At 44.3% G+C, this 23,464-nt stretch overlaps 1 protein-coding gene across 11 annotated transcripts in view; it reads left to right on the plus strand.

The window, feature by feature from the left end:
- The window catches only part of SIPA1L1 (signal induced proliferation associated 1 like 1), a 365,694-nt gene that overhangs the window by 320,778 nt on the left and 21,452 nt on the right, over positions 1-23,464 (plus strand). For 9 of the 11 annotated variants that reach the window (XM_058739522.1, XM_058739520.1, XM_058739519.1 and 6 more), the window contains 6 exons: positions 3,492-3,616; positions 5,878-5,940; positions 6,378-6,496; positions 10,221-10,663; positions 21,518-21,751; positions 22,520-22,685. In XM_058739522.1, the coding sequence (XP_058595505.1) occupies positions 3,492-3,616; positions 5,878-5,940; positions 6,378-6,496; positions 10,221-10,663; positions 21,518-21,751; positions 22,520-22,685 (1,150 nt within the window). The remainder of the gene's footprint in view (positions 1-3,491; positions 3,617-5,877; positions 5,941-6,377; positions 6,497-10,220; positions 10,664-21,517; positions 21,752-22,519; positions 22,686-23,464) is intronic. The other 2 variants (XM_058739529.1, XM_058739530.1) reach the window with 1 other exon arrangement.

Genomic DNA, 23,464 nt, shown 5'->3' on the forward strand with positions numbered 1-23,464 from the left:
CTTTAGTGTTAGTACAATAAAATATAAATGAGCTCACAACAACAACAAAAGCAGTTTTCTTATGACTGGGAAACGCTTTAAACGTATACCAGAAATGTAAGCCGAAACCTTAGTGTTTTGGTGAATATTAAATGTCAGAAACATGGTTCCAGTGCCCACCCTACACAGTGTTTTCAGTAAGGTGGTAATTCTTCAACCTGATGTGTGACACTAACCCGACTGTAGGTGGTGTTGAGGAATTTTCCCTTGTTTGTGAGGTTACCCATGATATTTGCCATACTGTATAACATCTTTTTTACCTGGGGTGATCTTTGACAAGAAGGTAATGATACGGTTCTTTAGTCTGGATCCCCGGCAGTTTTTGCATATATCAGTGACCCAAGAGACTGTCCATTGTCTGATTCACATGCACCGCCCGTGGGCCAGGTTGGATTCTAAAGTTACTCTTATCAAGAGAAAGATGATCACGTCTACTCTACAACTTAGCCCAGTAAAAATAGGGGTGTACGAGTTGACCGTGAGGCAGGAGTGTATGTAGCCTGTTGCAAACCCATTAATACTAAACTTCAAGAAGCTCAGAAGCGTGGAGTAACACCAGTACATCAGATCAGTACACAGTGGTTGTCCACAAGTGTGATCTGCTCACTTGTCCTCTTCCCTCCGCTTCAGTGGGCCCAGTGTCTGCCTGTGTGCAGGGTGTGCCTGCCCACTCCCTGGTGTGGGGGTACTGAGACCACCCAGATCAGCTGAGAGGTAACAGGGTGACTAGTATGCCCACTGCACTTACATGTGGGGGAGAAAGCACCTGCACCAGTTTGGTATGGAAACGAGAGATAGGTAGGAAACCACACTGTTGAAAAGACATAGGGTCTATTCTACCACCCTTGGAGATGTATCTTCGGGCCACACGCTCTGAGCAATGTTGATGAGGCAGATCGTGGCAGAGGGAGGGATGACCTGGGTAAATGGAAGAGCTTGGAGATCATGGTGGGAAGCATAACTGAGGGTGTACAGCCTGAAGGCGAGAAGCACAGACAGAGGCAGGCAGGCCACTACAGCTTTCTTCCAGCACTCTTCTATGAGGGAGGAAGCTTGTCCATGAAGGCAACTGAGACCAGTAAAAGTTGTAGAGAAGAAGTTTCCAGTCCATGATGAGGACAGGCTGTGAGCCTGCCCATGGACCAGCTTGTGAGTTAGAGATTCGTGGTCACTGAATGTGCCTCAAGTATCAGCCAGATGATACATGCTTTTCAAGGCAGGATTTAAGGACGGCCTTACTTTGTCATTCATTTAAAACCAGACAGCCAGATTAAAAAAAAAAAAAAAAAAAGGGGCGCCTGGGTGGTTCAGTCAGTTAAGCTTCCAACTTAGGCTCAGGTCATGATCTTTTGGTTCGTGAGTTCGAGCCCCACGTCGGGCTCAGAGCCTGGAGACTGCTTCTGATTCTGTGTCCCCCTCTCTCTCTGCCCCTCCTCTGCTCGTGCTCTCTCTCTCTCTCTCAAAAATAAACATTAAATACATACATACATACATACATACATACATACATACATACAACCAGATGGCCGGAAAAGCATTTGACTTTAAATCCAGAGGTTTTAAGAGTTGTCTTTAGTTTCCACTGCTACCAAAAAGGAAGAACAAGATTAGAATTCATATTTAACTTTTATCTCTGTGCTTTTGTGGACATGTCTTCATTTATTGAAAATTTAGAATAAAATCATAGGGCCAGTTGGAAGATATGAGCTTAATAAGGACCCTACTTAGGGAGGAGATGGCAAAGATCATAATTAGTGACTCGTCCCCACCACCCTTTGCTGTTATTGTTAATGAAAATAAGCATTATTGCATCAAGTAATAAATACATACAAAGATGCAAACAGTTTTAGCCATTTTCTTCCAGCTTACAGGAAAGGCAGAACTGAAATCCACACACAGTCTTTGTAGGAACCACTCCTCCCCCCCTTTTTTATTAAATGAGCACCTTTTGCTGAAATTTTCGTAAATCAAGTTTCTTGTTGATCATAATGGAGGTAACTTTGTTTAGCAAGGCTTATAACTGAGTTTGTAAACAATGGTCATTGTGCAGAAGTAGCTAGGAGGAGGTTATAGCGGGTTAATGTTACAGCCTTCTCTGCTTTGCAAATGCTTTTATATAGGTCCTTCTCCCCAGATCCATATAATGGAACTGCCATTTAACAAATAAATCCAGACTTTGGGTGGGGGGGCTGGAACTCAGGTCCAGGCCTCCCTCCTCCTTGTCTCTTTCTCTTACAGTGTATAACTTGCTAGTTCTCTCCATGTGTTTATCAGTCTGTGGCAAATAAGACACGTATTGTAAGCATCCATCATTCCAGGCTGTTAATCTTCTATCATATTGATTACTCATAAGCTCATTAGTAACCACACGCAAATTTATAAATGTCCACGTAAGTCCTTGAATTTTACATTCTCAGCCTTTTTTCCTGGGCTCAGTCGGTATTTACTTTGCCGATGTTGCTAATCAAGGCATATGCTTTAATTAAGCACATATTATTATTCTGCACAGGGCAAAATAAAACTGGCTCCTGAAATAGTTAACTGTTCTTTCCAGAAATAGACATTTGCCTTTATGTATGCCACTTTACCTACTTCCAAATTGCCCTTCCCAAAAGGCAATTTAAAATATATACAATTCAGAAGTGGTCACTGTGTAACGTAAATGATAGTAGTCTTTGTCTTTCAGACCTTAGAGCAAATGCTCAGAAAATACTTGTTCCAGGAATGAATGACTTAGTGACTTAGCAGCTCACTGAGTTCAGAGAAACCCCTGACATAATTCCACTTAGAAGATGTCCACGGAACATTAGGACTGGGAAGCCTTTCCCTTGCCTGTGAATGACAGTCCGAGCTTGGCTACACGTGGGCTAGAAAATTTGGGCTTCCTATTGTATATTTCTTAGGTTAGCTCGATGCTAACGTCTCCTGCCCTTGTTTACAGTGTATATACCGAGCATACGTACCTTTCTTTTTTTTTTTTTTTTTTTTTTTTTATTTTTGGGACAGAGAGACAGAGCATGAACGGGGGAGGGGCAGAGAGAGAGGGAGACACAGAATCGGAAACAGGCTCCAGGCTCCGAGCCATCAGCCCAGAGCCTGACGCGGGGCTCGAACTCACGGACCGCGAGATCGTGACCTGGCTGAAGTCGGACGCTTAACCGACTGCGCCACCCAGGCGCCCCTTTCTTTTTTTTTTTTTTTTTTTTTTTTTTTTTTTTTTTTTTTTTTTGCATACGTACCTTTCTTAAACAGAGTGATGTATGTTGACCATAACACACACAGCTCCGGCCCCTGAGTACACGTGCATAAGCCTGAGTGTACAAATGCCAACACGTAAGCAAAACTGGTAGTGCCTGTCATTAGAATTCAGTTCATTACACCCAGGACTGTCTTCCCCTGATGGCTGAGGTCCCTGATGTCGTCTTTGCCTTTGTTTGGGGGAATTGCCACAGGTTTGGAGTAAGCCGCAGATCCCCAGCCTCCATCGACAGGCAGAACACCCAGTCAGATATTGGTGGCAGCGGGAAATCTACACCCAGCTGGCAAAGAAGTGAGGATAGCATTGCTGACCAGATGGGTAAGTGACTAACTCCTCCCAGAAGCAAGTTGCTATTACACCGAGGCGACTTTGGCCACCTCTTGATGACGTCCTTAAAGCATTCCGTTGTAGAAGACAGCCTTGGTTAACAAATGTGATTGAGAACTAAGTGTCAGTTCGATTATGTATAAGTGAGGGCAGCAAATAAGACGTGAGAGGAAAGTCCAGGAATTCTAAGTGGCCCCTGGTTTAAAAATAGAAAGGACATAGGAATTACTTTCAGCACCGAGATTAAAATGCCAGACTGCCAAACCACATGTGTCCTAAGCATCTCCCTCGACCCTTGTTTGTTTGTTTGTTTTCGCCTAGTATAAGTGCCCTTAGAGACTCATTGGTATTCTTGATGTCAAGTTAAAAAAAAAAAAACAAAACAAAAAACCAACTCTACAAAGTGGGAAAGAGATGGAATTGTTGTTCAGTCACATATGTAGCTTGGTTAGGATCTCTCTCCTCCCTCCTGTGGTATCCACCCCCCCACCCCGCCCGGTCTCTGCTATTAAGCTGTCAGCTGAGGACATGTCTTAGCAGCATAAAACAGCTGGATGGGAAAGATGTGCATTAGTGAGGCTTCATTTGGATTTCTGGCACAGCCCTTTCTCTTCCTACATGCAGTTGTTCTACGGGGACACTGGAACACTAGTTGCTACAATAAAATTTTCCCATGAAATAAGACTGAGTTTCAAAACAGTAGCCAGGGAGTTAGCCTCAGTACAGCTGGTACATCAGGGACTTGAATCTAGACCGTTGGGTGGGTTTTTTTCCCCCCTTTATCTTAGCTCTAGTAGCATTACCATCAGCGTGGGGTAAAAAGAAGTGAATTTCAGGGCTGAAAAGGGTAAACTTTTAAGGCAAAGACCCATCTTTTTATCTTCTTTGCAAACGCACTGTTTGTTCTGTTTTAATGACTATCCCCCGTAAATACACTGACCGTCATCGTCATCGTAGAAAGGAATGAAGACATATTTAGCTAAGACAGGAATTGAGGAAGAGAAATGTAATTCTCAGGTTCTGAGATCTGCTTTGTTCCAGTAACTTCAGTGAGATGTGCCTTGTTACTGAAGCCATCTGTCATTACCCACTCTCACGGCACCCACCCCCACCACACAAAACCTGAGCATTTTCCGATCTGCTGCTCCGCTCTTGACAGAATGTTTTTAATCCCATATGTTTTGATACTGTTGAGATGGTAACGACACATGTGGAAAGGATCCCTGCTTCAACATGACTTTAGCAGCTTTTTTTGGCTCCTAGTGCAGGCTTTGAACAAAGCTGCCAGCAAGCCCTTTGTGCAACGTTCAGTGCCACACTTCCCACTCATGTGAAGTCATATGGGGAATGAAAAGGTATCTTGGGACTGGAAAGGGTAATTATGAGGCTCGTCCTAGACCTGTATTCATTCGCTCACATAAACCTCCCTCCAGTCTTTTCTTCCTTGCATCTACTTTCGTTTTGGTGGCATCCCACTCTTAATAGATAAGGCTCTGAAATTAATATCAATGAATCTAATGAATCTTTTCAACACATTGTTCCATCCTGTTAGTAAGATATGACTTTGGTAAGATACCCCAGAACCTGCCAGAGAAACCTTTACACCAACTGGTGGCCTTTCACCGTCCAATATCGAAGGCTTCAAATAAAATGTTAGAATAAATTTTTTCTAATTTTTTACGTTCCACGATTCCAGAGGAATAACCTAGCTTTCTCGAATTGGCACATCAGATGGAATCTGGGGCTTGGTATAACCCATGCCAGGGAGAAATCAAGAAAAACAATTGTTCCATTCTCATTACTCAGCGTACTGTATTGAGTGTATAAAGGGCCGGCCTTGTAAGAACAAAACACCGTAACGACTTTCAGGTCACTGATTGAAAAGGCTGAGGAGATTCTCATTTGCTAGCAGACCTACCTGTCTTTGTACATCAGTGTGTTACAAACTGGTACCCCAGTGGAGAGGAGGAGTTGAGCTTAATTGGCACACCCATCTCAGTAGATTTCATTTCTCTGCCTCTGCTTTTGGAAATGGTTGAGAGTCAGAGTCAGAGTATGTTGCCCAGTCCTTTACGTTTAGCAATGGTGCTGCAGAAGTCCAGAATTGTTGCTGTTAGCTACCGGTGTGTTAAAGCAGCTAAATCGCTTAGCCTTTACCTTTGGAACCCCATCTTGAACGCCAGCTTGGAGTCCAAAAGGAAGCAATTGTCTTAAGTAAACTAGTTGCTGTGTGTCTTTTCTGTTGTGCTTAGCTTACAGTTATAGAGGACCTCAGGATTTCAATTCTTTTGTCCTCGAGCAGCATGAATATACAGGTAAAATATTTCCAAAGTGTCATGGTAAGTAACACGTGATTGCATCCATGCCTGTCTAGGTAATGTAGACCAAGCTAGGTTAGCCACACTTTGCAATGAATGAATTTCATAAATTGAATCCATATATTCTCGACTTTCCCCCAGAACCAAAAGTTGATTCCTAACTTTGCCGCGTTGTTCATGGCCTTTGGTTTGGTGGTACTTGGCTATGCTAATGTGTATGACGTGACACACTGTCACCAGCTGCAAGCTTTACCCATCAGCCACTTAGTTTCTGACATGCTGTCTATCGTGTAAACTCTCAACAAGCTTATCGCTGAAATTCAGAGTTTGCTGGTCAGTGACCTGAGAAATGCAATGGCAAGCCGTCTTCATTTGTCAACATGTGCTTGTACCTACTTAGTGCCCGCACCGTAATGTCCTGTGCTGTATTCCAGAGCCAACGTGCCATCTCCCAGCAGTATCAAAGGTACTGCCAGCTTTCCGAGAGAGCCCCAGTGGGAGATTAATGCGGCAGGATCCGGTGGTCCATTTGTCTCCAAACAAACAAGGACATGTAAGTTAACCGTCAAACGATAAAAATGATAAGCTTCCTAGCGATGTGCCTTTTGTGCAGTGTGAAAATGGCTGTTTTCACAGTGTGCTTTGCTGTTTCTTCCACATGGTCAGGGAAGTCGTCACGTGACCCTGGTGGGCGATGGGTGTTTGCAGTCATGGCCCTGGAATTTCTGTTGCCAGGGGCCCTAAGGCTGCTTTGAGATTAACTCAAATTCCTCTTTGGAATGCACCTGCCACCCCCACAGACCTGGATGGAAGGCCATGTGATGCAGCACAAGCAGTCCTGAAATGTTGGGAACAGAAATGTGCTAAAAGTAGATTTGATTGAGGTACATGGGTGGTTCAGTCGGTTAAGCGTCCGACTTCAGCTCAGGTCATGATCTCGAGGTTCTTGAGTTCGAGCCCCACGTCGGGCTCTCTGCTGTCAGCGCAGAGCCCGCTTCAGATCCTTTGTTCCCCCCTTTCTCTGCCCCTCCCCGCTTGCGTGCACACGCGTGGTTTCTTTCTCTCTCAAAAATGAATAAACATTTTAGAAAATTAAAAAGAAATGAAAGTGGATTTTATTTGCTTACACAGTTGCATGCATGAGATATGTTTGGAACATCAGTCAAGGGGATAAATAGCTTCCCGACAGCTGCCCGTCCTGCTTCTCTTGTCCTGCACACTTACACACGTTTTTGTTTTACCATAGTTCTACTTAATTCCTTATTACTTATGGGTGGAATTAAGAATAAGAGGTTTTGCTCATGTAAGTTTTGCCCTAGTAAAATGAATATGGAACTAAAGAAACAGCACGTGCCTGTACGTGGGCAAGCGCCCTGCACTGGGCTGTGGGGGAGAGATTTACTGAAGAAATGCGATGTTGTCATCACAACATGTTGTAAGTGATAAATTATCCAGTCTGTCAATTTCCTTTCCTTCATTAACACCTTTATATTGATGACATGGTAAAATAATATTTTGGATAGATGAGGTTAGATTAAATATACTCTTAAAATTAATTTCACCTATTTCTTTTTACTTTTTAATTGGCTACTACAAAACTTAACATAACAAATGTGGTTCGTGTCACATTCCTATAGAAATCCGTTCTGTATTTTACACTCTTAGCACATCTCGATTTGGGCTAACCCCATTAAAAGTGCTCACACAGCACAGATCCAGAGCTAAAGAAGTTCCGCCTTACAAACATTAAAAATAAATGAGGGCCAGGGCACCTGAGTGGCTCAGTCGGTTGAGTGTCCAACTCTTGATTTTAGGTCAGGTCATGATCTCACAGTTCGTGGGTTCGAGCCCCATGTCGGGCTCTGTGCTGATTGCATGGAGCCTGCTTCGGATTCTCTCTCTTCTCCTCTCCCTGCTCCTCCCCCACGCTCTCTCGCATTCTCTCTCTTTCTCTGTCTCTCAAAAATAAATAAATAAACATTAAATAAATGAAGACCTCATAACATAAAAGGTGTTGTTGCAAAAAACCAGCGTGGCACCAGTTCAGTAATGGATTGGTGGGTTCTTGTTTAAGAAAGAATCTTTCCCTCTAAAGTGAAATTTCTATGTCCTCCTCCTGCTCTTTCCGTAGCCAGTGAAGAGCATGTCCCTTTCTCAGCCATCATGCACATGCACCTGCGTGTGTACACACACACACACACTCTTGAGCTAGTGTCTACTCTCCTCTTTTCACTTGATCTCCACCAGGTATCTGGACTTCCTGTCTCCCATCTAATTTAAAATATTATTTTATTCAGATATATTTTGAAATCTTATTTCTTTGGTAAATTATAGAACATTCTAAGCAGCTAAGCCACTGTGTAAAGTATAGAGTTTAGGGGCCCTTGGGTGGCTCAGTCGGTTAAATGTCTGACTCTTGATTTCGACTCAGGTCATGATCTCATGGTTTATGAGATCGAGTCCTGCATGGGGCTCTGCACTCACAACACAGAGCCTGCTTGGGATTCTCTCTCTCTCTCCCTCCCTCTCCTTCTACCTCTCCCTCTCTCTCTCAACATAAATAAACATTAAAGAAAAACTAAAGTATACAATTTAGTGGTTTTTTACTATATTCATAAAGCTGTGCAACCACCACCACAGTCTAACTGCAGAACGCTTTCATCCACCCCAAAAAGAAATCCTGTGTCCTCAGGCAGTTACCCAGGCTCTTCCCATGCCCTCCATGCTGTCGACAGCCACTCATCCACTTTCTGTCTCTGATGATGTGCCTGTTCTGGACATCTCATGAATGGAAACATGCGCTATTTGGCCTTTTGTGTCTGGTTTGTTTCATTCAGCATAACGTTTTTGAGGTTCACCTATGTTCTGGTATGTGTTCGTACTTCATTTCTTTCTATGATAATAATTTCCCATTGTATGCATATACATTTTTTATCCACCAGGTGATGGACATGTGGATTGCTTCTATATTTTGGCTATTATGAATAATGCTCTGTAAATATTCATTGAGAAGGTTTTTTGTGATGTGTTTTCATCTCTCGAGTAGATACTAAGAATGGAGCTGTGATTGTTTTCCCACAGCAGCTGCCCCATTTTGCATTCCCACCAGCCGTGCCAACCCTCACTGCTGTCTGCCTTTTTGGTTAGAACATCCTAGTGTGTGAAGTGTTATTTCATTGTGGTGTTGATTTGCATTTCTCCAGGAACTAATGATGTTGAGCATCTTTTTTTTTTTTTTAATTTTTTTAATGTTTGTTTATTTTTGAGAGAGACAGAGTGCGAGCAGGGGAGGGACAGAGAGAGAAGGAGACACAGAATCTGAAGCAGGCTCCGGGCTCTGAGCTGTCAGCACAGAGCCCGACACGGGACTGGAACTCACAACTGTGAGGTCATGATCTGAGCCGAGGTCGGACGCTTAACGAACTCAGCCACCCAGGCACCGTGTTATTGAGTATCTTTTTATGTGTTTGTTGGCCATTTGATACCTTCTTTGGAGAAATGTCTATTCAAATCCTTTGCCTGTCTTTCAATTGGGTTTCTTGAAGCACAAAAGTTTTTAGTTTTCGTGAGATCCAATTAATTTTTTAAAAACCTTTCGTGCTTTTGGTGTCATTCATATCCAAGAAACCATCACATAAACAGGTCATGAAGATGTATACTTACGTTTTCTTCTAAGAGTCTTATAGTTTTAGCTCATACACTTAAGCCTTTGACCTTTTGAGTTTATTTTTCTGTGCAATAAGGACCCAACTTCATACTTTGTTTTTTGCATGCAGATATCCAGTTGTCCAAGCACCATCATTTCCTTTCCCTACCACCCACCCCGCTCGCCCCTTGAATTGACATAGCATAAATTGTATCTCCAAGCACTCCTTAGAAAGCTGGCTCCTTCACAGATGCCAGTGGGGGGAAGGAAAAGGAGATCTCTTTACAAATAAGCCTCATATTTTGCCTTACATTTGCTCTGATTGGTAGGACTTTTGGAATCCAGCATACCTTCTGATTAAAGTGATCTCAATATTATTGATAGTATTTAGCCTAAGCGAATTGAAAAATGGGTTCTAAATCTAAACGTGGCCTGTTTCCAGCACTCTTTGCCATGAACACTCTGAATAGGTTCTTCCAGGCCCCTCCTGTATTTGGCTTGTTATCACTGGAATTTTTGTGCCGTGAGAACCCCATAACCAGAAACTTGCCACAGGGCCATTCTCCCGTTGTTTCTTCCCAGTGTTCAAGAAGCAGAGCCTATGCCTAAGGCAGTCTTACTTCCCTTGCAGTCTGACAGCCACTACTCAAGCCACTCCAGCAGCAATACCCTCTCCAGCAACGCGTCGAGTGCCCACAGCGACGAGAAGTGGTACGATGGGGACCGCACGGAGTCTGAGCTCAACAGCTACAACTACCTGCAAGGCACCTCCGCTGACAGTGGCATCGACACCACCTCCTATGGTCCCAGCCACGGCAGCACGGCGTCCCTGGGGGCTGCCACGTCGTCCCCTCGCTCAGGGCCCAGCAAAGAGAAAGTGGCGCCCCTGTGGCATAGTTCCAGCGAAGTGATCTCCATGGCGGATCGGACTTTAGAGACAGACGGCCTCGGCATGGACCGGAAAACAGAGTCCTCCCTGAGCCTGGACATCCACGGCAAGAGCCCAGCGGGCTCAAACCCTCTGACAAGGGAGAACAGCACTTTCAGTATAAATGACGCTGCTTCCCACACAAGGTAACTGCCCTCCCCTACCGCCTCTGGCCTTCCCAGCCCACTCCCGAATCGAGTTTCCAGCCTCATCTCACTTTGCTTCACTCAGTAGAGTATAAAGGAGGGGTTTTCCGTGCAGTGGCCGCTATTTTTACATATGCCTTTTATTTGCCACCAAAATATTTTATTCCTACAACCCTAATGCATTATTTTTAACTGAGAAAAGTATACGGATTTACTCTTTGTAAAGTTGTGTTTGATCTCATAAAAATTATCCTGTGTACCAGAATTAGAGAAGAATTTTATAATTCAGGCTTTCAGGTAGTGATAGAGAACGTCTATCAGTCAAACAGTCTTTTGAACACTGGAAGAAAATCTTGAGCGTATTTTTAGAAGAAAGGGGTCTTTTCTAAGAGGAACATGGTGTTATTTATGATGCCCAGCCCATCCTTCACACTGCCTGTCAGAGAACATCACTTAGCCAGTGTTTGCAGGGGAATCCTTTTCCAGGAACTGCCTCCTGCCAGTGATATGTTGAGGGTTGGGGGAGGGGAGTCCAGCAGAAAAGTGTAGCTAAAATTAGACATCCCATGTATTTGGAGCAGGAAAGCACACATTCTCCTGTATCCTTAGAGATCTCTCTGATAGGCAAAATAAATACCATTTTTCATTTCCTCTTTTGGATTTGAGCCCAAAATCCAAAATATGACAAGATTCTCCCTTTGAAGGAGGAAATATTCCAATACTGTCTTTTTGGGCCTGTTCATCTCTGTGGTGGTTTCTCCTTTTACCTCTCATCCTTGGCTGTCATTGATCAGTTTGCACGACAGCACCTGACCTTGCTGCCTTCTGGGCCTCCTTTTATTATTATGCCCTGAAGAAAAACAGCGAAGAAGCTAGATTTAGTTTTACTGTTCAAATGGCACATAATCTGCCAGTAAAAACCGGATAATCTTAATGACAGAAGATGTCCTGGATTTAATTTGGATTTGTTTAACTCGACCAGTTAAATTTCAGTTCTCTCATTGTGTCTATATTGTTAGTGATAAGATTCCTGACCTTTGCATCTGAAAATGTCCATTTGGCCCTATGGTGTGAAGCATTGCACAGGTTTTTATTCTGTTTACCACATTGCAGGCCTGGAAACTACTTGACCCCAAACAGAAAGGGAGTTGGGAAGCAGTCTTGATGTTCTTAGTACCAGGCACTCAGGCATCTTTCCACGATTCAAAAAATAGAGTGTTTGATTCAGATGTGTTAAGGAAGTATTTGGGCAAGTAGAACAGAAAGCTGGACGTCAAATACCATAATAATGTAATGTGGACCTAGAATCACATGACCAATAATTACAACAGTCACTCACAGTTTTGGGCATGCCCCACCGTCTCATCGGCTGCTCCTGTGCACAGACTCCGATTGTTTTTCAGTTCCAGATAGTTTCTGTGTCATTTCTAGGTTTAGCCTGACTTCTGCCTTTTTGGTGTTCTGTTCTTTACTTCGAAGAGAGGCTATCTTTTCTTTTTAACAATGTTTTAAAGTTTATTTATTTTGAGAGAGAAAGAGATTGGGGGAGAGGGACAGAGGGAGAGAGAGAGAGAATCCCAAGCAGGCTGCTCGCTGTCAGCACCCACCCAGCCTGACATGAGACTCAAAACCATGAACTGTGAGACCGTGACCTGACCTGAAACCAAAAGTCAGACACTTAACTGACTGAGCCACCCAGGTACCCCAAAAGGAGGATATCTTTTTAAGAATGATAATTCCATTTGGGGATATGGCTCTCTGGTCTAATTTGTTGGCAGAAGAAAGATTATAGAGGTCTTGCCTAGAATAGCATCACCATGTAGTAAGGTTGAAAAGCACTGGGCAAGACGTCAGCTGTGCCCTCTGACAAATCCCAGGGGATCTACAGAGAGAGATTGAGAGAGAGAGAGAGAGAGAGAGAGAGAGAGAGAGACACACATTCTCTCTCTGTCTTTCTCTCTGTCTCTGTCTCTCTCTCCCCTCCCCCTTCCCCCCTTCCCCCAAAAAAGTAGGCACTTGGGCTTGCATTATCTGATTGTGCTGACTAGGGGCTGTCCGAAGGCCTCAAAGCATTATCTGTTTTCTGCTTCAAACTGACCATGCAGAAATCATTTAAATCATCATTTGGAAATAACTTTTCTGTTGAAAGTCAAACTTACTAGAAAAGAGAAGAGAAGAATGTGGCCTTTCAGGGAGGGCACAGGGCTTCCCACCCGCTGATGGGTTGAGTCACATTCATTTCTAGACTCTGGTAAGCGGGATGCTTTGTGACTTGTCTGTTGGTCTTGGCAGAGCAGGCTGGATAATCAGAGCTTTAGCAGACTTCCTTCTCTGGAGGAAAGGGGGACTTAGCCACCAAATGCACAAAGCTAAAGAAACTAAAATGACTGCAAATTAGAGTGTTTGTGTCCTCAGAAGACAGGAATAGCAATTAACGTGGAGATCTCTTGACAGTGCATAAAAGAGCTTGTACCTGGGACTTGGTGACAAAATCTAAATTACAGTGATTAAGTTCCTCTGCGTGTTTCTGGCTGGGCTGTGTTCCTACCCCCTCCGTCCTCCAGTCTCCCTGTTGATGATTGTGCAGGGTTTTTGTGGCACCCCATGAGAACTGCATTAATGTAAGTTGGTAATTACACCGGGTTGTTATATTTGCATGTCATTAAGAGAAATCATATACACTGATAACTTTCTACATTCGAAAAGTCTATAAATTGCTCTGAAGGATCTATGAAGTTTGGAAATTTAGAGAGAGGGTCCTCCCCCCCGCCCCCGCAATGGCTATTTGACTTTCAGCTCTTAAACCACTCAAAAAATGGTTTGTGGTAAGCACAGGAGAGGTGAAGATAGTTTCAGTTTTAAAACACTCTTACCAGGGGCGCCTGGGTGGCTTGGTCGGTTGAGCGTCCGACTTCGGCTCAGGTCATGATCTCACGGTCCGTGAGTTCGAGCCCCGCGTCGGGCTCTGTGCTGACGGCTCAGAGCCTGGAGCCTGTTTTGGATTCTGTGTCTCCCTCTCTCTCTGCTCCTCCCCTGTTCATGCTCTGTCTCTCTCTGTTCAAAAATAAATAAACGTTAAAAAAAAAAAAAAAAATTAAAACACTCTTACCAGCTGAGTTCGTTTTTTTCTTAGAGTTCTGGCCTGGGCAGTAGGCAGTGCTGGTTTCTCTGATGACCAAAGACCTCTTTCGTTAGCGCTGTGTAACCGATGGTAATGCTGATGTGAGAACTAGATTTAAGAGCACACATTATAGGGGCGCCTGGGTGGCTCAGTCAGTTAAGTGTCCAACTCTTGATCTCAGCTCCAGTCATGATACCATGGCTCACGAGGTGTGGAGCCCCCCTTGGGGCTCTGCACTGACAGCGCAGAGCCTGCTTGGGACTCTCTCTCTACACTCTGTCTGCCCCTCCCTAGCTCGTGTGTGCTGTGCTCACTTTCTCTGTCTCTGTCTCTCTCTCAATAAATAAACTTAAGAAAAAGAAAGAGCACACGTTACAAAGCTGAAAACCTCGTAGTTGCAAATCCACATTTCTTTCCTGACGTCCTGTCCTGACCTGATCGAGTATCCAGGCTCTATGGCCACCCTCATTCGCCAGCCGTTCTGCCGCTTCCTCTTGATTCCTTGGGCCCCCTCAGAGCTCTGCAGCCGATCAGTACACTCATGTGATGACTTCCTTTTTCCTGCCATCCAGTCCTGGAGGATTTCTCACCCAATATGTTCTTCCCAAACACCTTCGCATATTGTGTGCCACCAGGAGTGTAACAGGAAGGTGCTCGGTACATCTTGGTGATCAAATATGAATAACTTGTTCCTTAAAGATCTCACTTTTTGCCTGAACACTCAAGGCCCCCACTAATAATCCGATTCAAAAATAACATAAATCCTCAATTCCCGACGAATACTGTATGTCAAAGCTCATTGTATACAAGTGTCACTATTTGCACAGAGCTGTGTGCTCCTATGTACAGGTATGTGTATAAGTCCCAGTACAGCAGGAACTTGTAGCGAAGTCACTTCTCTGAAAGATTTTCATCTGCAAAACATAACCAAGGAGGACTTTTTAATAGCTTGTATGCAAATAATCGACGTCTGAGTGTAAGTTGGTCAGTGTGTGACGTTCACTAGAAGGGTCATCAGTACAGTCAGTTTGATGAATGTATTTTTTCTGGTTGACTTAGCAAGTTGACTGTTCATACCAGAAATGCCGTACGTTTCCCGAGAGTAGAGGTAAAGAAGGGCTTCTTACGTTCACTTTATATCACCCGTCAACGCGTGCCTCGGGCTAGCGTAGCACGCTGGACTGTCGATGATCGTGTACCGCTGCATGTGTTAGAGCCACTGTGTCTCACTTTGGCCCTCTGCCCTCTCTGGCGTCCTGTGTACGCGGAAAACACGCCTTCTTTGTTCAGAAATTATTCTGCCATCTTTATCTGTAACAGTTCTCTCTTAAACATCTTCTGCCTGGAATTTTTTGTAACTGCCAACAATTCAGTGCCTCTCATCTACACTTTTTTCTTGAGGTGAGGATGTTCTTTTTCTAAGATTCACGAGCTAGTTCTTCAGAATGTGAAAGTGCAGCCTCTCAAATGACAAACCCAGAACTTCTCTTCAGCATATGGTTGGCTCTGCTTGCCTGAGGTTTGTGGAGTATTTTCATCGATAATTTTCCGCTCTGTGGTCCGACACAGAGGGGACATTCAGGATTACATCGCATTTTGCTTTTATAGCAGAACTCCAGGTGATCTGTGCTAAGCTACCGTGCCCCATTTCTTCAGGTTTACCGAGTGGGGGATTATTTTATCCAGAGTGCAGTCGTGTTCAGCTAATCTCAAAGACTGAGAAACAGAGCCACTGTGGCTGAAATGTCAGGTGTACATTGGGAAAATGAGACTTCTGTCAAGTCAAATGGCAGATTGCTTGGGGCGGCACTCACTGACACAAAGTTTATGATTACTTTGTTCTACGATGCAACTAATTCATTCATCCCATCGATAGGGAAAGCCCAGATTCTCCAAATGCCATTAAATCGTAAGACCAAAAAGAATTCTGAAAGAGCAGAGTCCATTCCTTGTCCTATTCAAACCATCCTACCAGGATGAGAACTTGTCCAACCGCTTCCAAAGGGGGACAGGAGTAAGGTAAGCCCGAGAAGAGAGGGCCCATGACCTTTCTGAGCAAGTTCAGTGTTTATCACAGCCTGTCCCTCTTCAAAACTTTGTCCTGTGTCTGTGTATCTGAAATTCCTCTTGCTGTAACTTAAATACACAATTAAGAGAGAATGAATAGTTTCTCTGAGCTGAGTCTTTTCTAAACATTAAGAAGTTGTTTTGTAATTAAAAGCCACCTCAGAGATTTTCAGGGGAAGTGTGTGGGTGCGTTTCCCTCCAGGTGGTTTGAGGCCCACAGGGTTGGTCACTTCAAGGAGCCCCACCAACAGCAGGGCCTGGGGACGGGGCTGCAGAGGAAGGAGGAGACCACCTATTTGAGAGCAAGAGGAGGTGAGACGCTAACACAGTAGTTCTTAAACTCTAGGGACATGGGAATCTTTTGGGGGGAGTTTGTTAAAATACAGATTTCTGGAGCTCCCGAAGATCTGACAGAAGCCAAGGAATCTTCATTTATATCAATACCTGCAGATGGCCATAGTCCACAGCTGGAGAAACCCTGCTCCAATGGCTTCACCTTCTTGATCTTGACAGTATGAAGTTGGATTTCGATGAAGTCATAACAATAGGAATAATTCAGCTGATTCAAGCAGTGGTTCTCCAGCAGTGTGCACACTTAGGGGAGAGTCTGCAAAAATACATTCACCTAGGCACCTCCTCAGCTCTATCAAATCAGAATCTCTGGGAATAGGGCCCAAGAATGTGTGTTTGGGAAGCCCCCAGGTGATCCTCATGTGCCTACTTGAAGTTAGAGGCCAAGTGTACCAAAGTGCTCACCTTGCTTCATGCTGTGAGTTGTATACTTTAAAGAAGGAAGAACTACCAATGAATTATTTTTTTTGCTTTTACCTTTGTTCCCAAATCTAATCAATTGTTAATAGGGCTGTCTTGATTATAACCATCCATGAATAAAAGTGTGCTGCTATTTCACACCTGGGATCTAGTGCCAGCCATCATGTTCACAGATAAAACCAATGTCTAGGTCCGTGGTCTTAAGCAGTTATCTTTTTAAGAATACACTTGTAAACAGAAGCATACTCTGTAGATTTAATTATTTCTTGCAATAAAAATAAAGCAACATCCAATTTTAAATACAATATGAGTAAAATACAGCCTTCATACGTAATTCTTACATTAAAACGAATGGCTAGTTTATTTGACAGTTTCTTTCATCAAATATTGAATGTCTACAATGGCCAGGGACCATTAGGCATGGAGAATATAGCAGTGAAACAAAAATTTCAGCCCTTATGGGACGTAGATTTAAGTGGGGGAGACAGACTGTGTCAGTAAGGTAAAGAAGTTAAGACAGATGGTGCGCTCCGTACGTGCTAAATACCGTATGGAGGTATTTTACTGGGTGTCTAGTGTATTCCGGCATTGTTAGACACACAAAGAAAAATCCCTGCCTTCACAGAGTTTGTAATCTAGTTAAAAAAACTTACTGAATGCCTCCCAGGGAAACGGAACTAATGAAATTCACACAGGAAGCAAAGAGCTCCAAAGAACTGGTATATGCTGTATATATTGCTCTCTTTGATGTTTCCAAGCCTTTTCCATAACTTCCTTTTCATGCAGTCTGGACCTTATGGTGGAAACGGGCATAGCTATTTTGTAAAACATGGAGGAATGATTTGTAAATTAATGGACTATACAATTTACTCTTCATTCTCATGGCTAATTATTTCTGTTCTGACCACACATTTGGTCTCTTTGAAAGCCCCAGGGTTTTGCATTGCCATACTATCACATCAAGATACTTGCTGCTGAGAAAGGGAAAATATGGGCGATCCAAATGCACCGATGGTACCGTAGTTCTCGAGTTAGGAGTTAAAGGGCCACAGCATCAGCTGGGAATGAGTCGCAAGTACATATTCCCATGTGCTCCCTCCCCACCCCCAACTCAGAATCTCTGGGGTGGGGCCCTGCAGTATGCATTTTTAACATGCCTAGAATGCGAGCACCAGATCTAGTATTTAAAAAACACTTGCACTCGCTGGTAGATGCTGATCAAGGCAAAGCAAGCACATGATTATTCACGATGAGAGGTGTGCACGTTAGACTTTGACTTATTTTTTCACTCTGTGGGCATCTGCTTCAGATCATAACCACAGATGAGGCTTGAGACACCCTCACATCTGTGTTACAAGTGCATAGGAGGTGGATATACTCAGGTGGGGAAAGTCTGCAAACCAGCGATAAGCTGTTGTCCCTAAGTGAGCAACACATAACCACGAGCCTGTCATCTTGTGGCAAATGACTCCAAACGCTGCACTTGTACTATTTCAGAAACTCCTGTTGACACTGCCTCTGCTCCCGGGTGTTGCTGTTAACCTGAGTCTCTTGTGCTACTGTGTCTGAGCTCATTTGCCTCTGTCTTTATGTCCTTCCCACTTCACCTACCCACTTGTAGTCTGTTTTCCATAACAGAGACCTACTGTTACTTTGTTCTCATTGATTTAGATATGGCACTCATAGAGGAATTTTGTATTCAAGCTAAAAACTGGGTGAGATTGCATTGTTTGGAAATTTATGTTGCCCTTTGAGGTCTTGTAAGGGTTTTTTGTTTGTTCATTTGTTTCCTTTCTTTCCATTCCCTTCCTCTCTAGCTACAAAAATCTCAGGGAAAAAGAAAATTTGTTAGAGTAATCAGACTATGGCTGGCCATTTCTTACCTCCTCCTTAGTTACAACAATAAAAGAGACGGTTAAGTTTGATCTGAAGTGTTAACAAGGCCCAGTTAGTGTGGGAAACCTGCTGGGTCAGCTCTGTCCCCACTCCCACCCCCTCTTTGCCCTGCTTGTGGCCAAGCTTCATGGAATGTAGGGCTTGTACTCTCAGGTCATTGACTTACGTAGTTTTGTGGGTGTGTTCTCGTGGAAGTGGAACATTTATCCCAAAGGAGGCACAGGTCATATGTGTTCATCCGCTTGCATTTTCACACAGTGAACATCCCCATGGGATCACCACCCAAATCAAGAACTGGAACTTAGCCAACATCCAGACTCCCCCCTCCCCCCACTCTTCTCACTTGCTTTCCCTGGTCATTCCCATCTCTTCCCGAAGGTAAACACAGCCTTGAATCCTAAAATCACACACGCATTTTGCCTATTCTGGGGTTTATATAAATGGAATCCTACCATATGTTTTATTCTGTGTCTTTAAGTTAACATTATGTTGGTGAGATTCACCCATGTGCTGCAGGTAGCATTGCTGTGTTATATCTACGTCGTGAGAACCTACCACAACTCATGTAGCCATCCCACTATTGCACATTTGGAGTGTTTCCAATTTATGGATGTTACAGGTTCGTGTACGTGTCCTTTGGTACACATACGTGTACATTTCTTGTGAGTATATACCTAGGAGTGGGGTTGCTGTGTTACATGATACACGTGCAACTCTCGCAGAGACCGAACCAGTTTGTCACACAACCAGATTGTGGCAAGTAACACTCACATCGTGTGCTCGTTGCAGTCACTTCACATCCTTTCTAGCACTTGATGTCAGAAGTCTTTTAATTTTAGCCATTCTGGTGGGGGTGTACTGGTTCCCCTTTTGACTTCCATTTGCATTTTCCTCTTAACTGATAATGTTGAGCACCAACATGTATTGGTCTTTTAGATATCCTCTTTTGTGAAATTCCTTTTTCAGATCTTTGCCCATTTTGTCTGTATGGTGGTCTCCCCTATTGATTTTTAGGCGTTCTGTATTCTGGATAGGAGCCCATTGTTGGACCTGTATTTTATACATCTTCTTTTTCTGTGTCTTTTGATGAATAGACGTTCTTACTTTCAATGGAGTTCAGTCTTTTCCTTTATGATCCTTTAAAGAGACTTCTGCCTCTATCATAAAGATGTTCTTCGTGGTATAGTCCAGAATCTTTGGATCTGTGGTTAAATACACAAGCCAGCTGGAATTGATGTTTAGGTAAGGTTGCAGGTGGGGGTTCAAGATCACTTTCATCTGCGTGTAGTATCTCCTGTCTCAGCACCGCTAAGATTTGGGGCTTTTGGTTTTGTTCATTTGCTTAGTTTTTAAGTAAGAAACGTTTTTATTTTAGAATAGTTTTTGACTTGCAGAAAAGTTACAAAGCCGTACAGAGAGTTCCCACGTCCCCTCACCAGTTTCCCCCATTGTTGTCCTCTGACGTTCCTGTTCCTGTGGTACATTTGTTGTAGCTAAGGAGTCAGTATTGATGCATCATTATGAAAAGCCCATACTTCATTCAGTTCAGGACCATTGGGTTTTGACCAACAAAGTGCTATTGGCAAATGCTTTGAGACCCCATCCTGGTCACTAAACCTTCAGTGACAACTTTCATTGTAGTAAGAGCCAGTGCACAAGAGCTCCCTTTGCTCCACATCCTTTTCAGCACCTGTTATTTCCTGTCTTTTTGGTGATAGTCATTCTGACAGGTGTGAGGTGGTATTTCATTGTGGTTTAGATTTGCATTTCCTAGATAATTAGTGAGGTCGAGTGGCTTTTCACATACTTGTTAGCCATCCGTATCTCTTCTTTGGAAAAATGTTTATTCAGATTCTATGCCCATATTTTAAAAAATGTTTATTTTTGAGAGAGAGAGAGAGAGAGACAGAGCACGAGCAGGGGAGGAGCAGAGAGAGGGAGAGACACAGAATCTGAAGCAGCCTCCAGGCTCTGAGCTGTCAGCACAGAGCCCAACACGGGGCTCGAACTCACGGAGTGTGAGGTCATGACCTGAGCCGAAGCCAGACGCTCAACCGACTGAGCCACCCAGGCACCCCTCTATGCCCATTTTTAATCACATTTTTTTTTCCTATTGAGTTACAGGAGTTCTTTATGTATTCTGGATATTGTGTCCTTACCAGAAATATGACTTGCATTCATTTTATTGATGGTTTCCTTTGCTGTGTATAGCTTTTTAATTCGAATACTTCCACTTGTTTATTTTTGCTTTTATTGCCTTTGCTTTTGGTGTCAAATCCATAAACATCATTGCCAAGGTCGATGTCAAGGAGCTTATCCCGTGTGGTTTCCTCTAGGAGTTTTATGGTTTCAGATCTTAATGTTCAAGTCTTTAATCCACTTTGAGTTGATTTTTGCATATGGTGTAGGATAGTGATCCATTTCCATTCCATTGAACAGCTTTCTAGAGAATCAGTCATAATGCCAGATGCCATGGGGAAGGAGACCTCAGTGTGCCCCTTTGGCCGTGGATGTGGATGTGTGGAGAACTGTATGCCTGATCCAGTGTCGTGTCCCTTCCTCAGCCTGGACCTGGGGAGCATCACCAGGAGCCCTGGTTCTGAGGAAGGCAAGGCAGACAGCCACCGAGACTGCTACACCTGTTATTGCCAGTTCGCCTATTACTTGCCTCTTCCAGGCTTCACCGTAGCAAAGCTTAGTTGTTAGCATGTTTCAGAGCATCCCTGACAGTCTTAACTATTTTCGCTTTTTAACCTCAAAGTGCAGACTCAGCCCCAGTGACCGTGTTTCATTTTCACAGCAGACATTTAAATTATAGCGAGAAAACAAGACTGTTTTGGCTAGCCAGCACATCCCCATTACTGTTTTATGAAATACTCATTGTTCTTTAACCTGGCCATCACTCCTGTCCTGGACGACACTTCGACGGCCGCTGTGCTGACCCCGGGATGCATGCATGCACACCAGGGTCGTTTTGTCTCTGTCCTGCTTCTCCTCAGCACCATGGGCTCCCGACACTCTCCCAGCCCCGTTGTCTTCACCAGTGCCAGAAGCTCTCCTAAAGAAGAGCTCCATCCTGCCACCTCACAGCTCCTACCTTCCTCCTCCTCCTCCTCCTCCTCGTCTGGTCCTAGGACTTTCTACCCTCGCCAGGGGGCGACCAGCAAGTACCTGATTGGTTGGAAGAAACCCGAAGGAACCATAAACTCCGTGGGATTCATGGACACAAGAAAGTAAGAACTCTTTTGCTTCTCTTCCTGAGTGGTTCGCTTTCAACATGACCAAGAACAGAAAAGGTTGGGGCAATTTCCTGCAAGAGAGGAAGCCACCTGGGGTCTGGGAAGGCATTGGTGTTTGGTAGGGAGATTTTCTTCTTTTCTCCTGAGTAAAACCTGTCTTCAGTTATTTCTCTGCTTCATTCCTTAAATAAAATGTGTGGCAAAACACTGATTTGAGAATCTTCGATCTTGTAGGAAGAGAGTATGTCTGAAGAACAGACTCTGAGATAAATGACCCTTTGGCACTAAGATGACACTATCCCTTTGATTATATTAATCACAGCCTTCTCATGTCGTCTTTAACTGGGCCGGGAGCCACTGGAGGGAGTATTAGAAAGGGACTACCCCTGAATATAAAGAACTTTTTGACAAAGTAGTACAGCAAGAAAAAAGAAGAAAAACAAAACCCTACGTGATTCATTCAATTATGTTGTTTGTATTTGTACAAAACTTATACTTGAGATTCATAGCCTGTGGTCTTTTATTAATAAGTCTTGCTAATTTGGGCTTAGTGGAGCTACCAGTTTCCCGTAGAAGAGTGATTTAGTCATCAGAATTTTTTCTTTTGTGTTTAGATTGGTGGTATCTTTCACAAACAGGTACCCCAGCAGATTCACCTTTTCTCTCCTGTACTTCCCCACTGACTTATAGCCTCTGGGCCCATCGCCCGCTTCCCTCAACCTTGTCAGCTGGGCTGCTACCCTCTCTTCCCTTTCTTTCCAGGCGTCACCAGAGCGACGGCAACGAGATAGCCCACACCAGGCTGCGTGCCTCAACCAGAGACCTCCGGGCGTCCCCCAAGCCGGCCTCCAAGTCCACCATTGAGGAGGACCTCAAGAAACTCATCGACCTGGAAAGCCCAACTCCCGAATCGCAGAAGAACTTTAAGGTACAGGACAGAGCCTGGGGTAAATGGCAGTAAGAGAGGCCCAACGGGATGGGGCTGCTTGCCGCAGGGACATCCTCCTGGAAGTGCTGGCTCCTGGCTCCTCTTCTGTGGAGCCCACCTCCCGCCATCACCCCCTTCCCAAAAATGAGCTCACGCTTGGGTGTTCTGCCCCACTGCCACACCTCTCGGTCTGCCTTTAGATTCACCTGTCTCTCCCGCCACCAGGCTTTCTTCAGTGCACCAGCCATGCTCCTGATGAAATATTAGCTCAGATGACATTGCTTCTGAGAGCTCTGCAGAAGCACCTTTGTCTCTCTTGTCAGAGTTTTCTGTAAAGGCTTTAGTGCCTTCTGTCTGAAGGGTCCCTCCCCGACAAGTAGCCCAGACTTCACGTCCTGCCTTGTGTGCCCACAGCAGCCTGCACTTTGGCCTCACCTCTGTCCCCTGACCCACCAGGCAAGCCTACTGGCTGTGTGCCACATACTGGCCCGTCGCTCAGAGAAACTGCCTGATGGACACTCACTCTCTTCACCCCCTCACCCCCAAAAGCCACCTCTTCAGCCCAGCAAACTAGGTCTACACCACGTACCTTCAGAACTTTCTAGATTCTCTTTACTTTACCGAGCCTTCTCTGTACTTCCCTCCCAGAATTACAGTCGAGAAATGCCTTCTCTAAACCCAGCCTCCTTCCCCGTCATTTCCCAAGCACATGCTCAGGGTGTATGTTTGTGTGTCAGTGGCCAGACCTTTGCCTGCCCACGTGGCAGCTCTGTCCTGCT

Source organism: Neofelis nebulosa, chromosome 7 (genome assembly GCF_028018385.1).
Source record: "Neofelis nebulosa isolate mNeoNeb1 chromosome 7, mNeoNeb1.pri, whole genome shotgun sequence".
Lineage (NCBI taxonomy): Eukaryota > Metazoa > Chordata > Mammalia > Carnivora > Felidae > Neofelis > Neofelis nebulosa.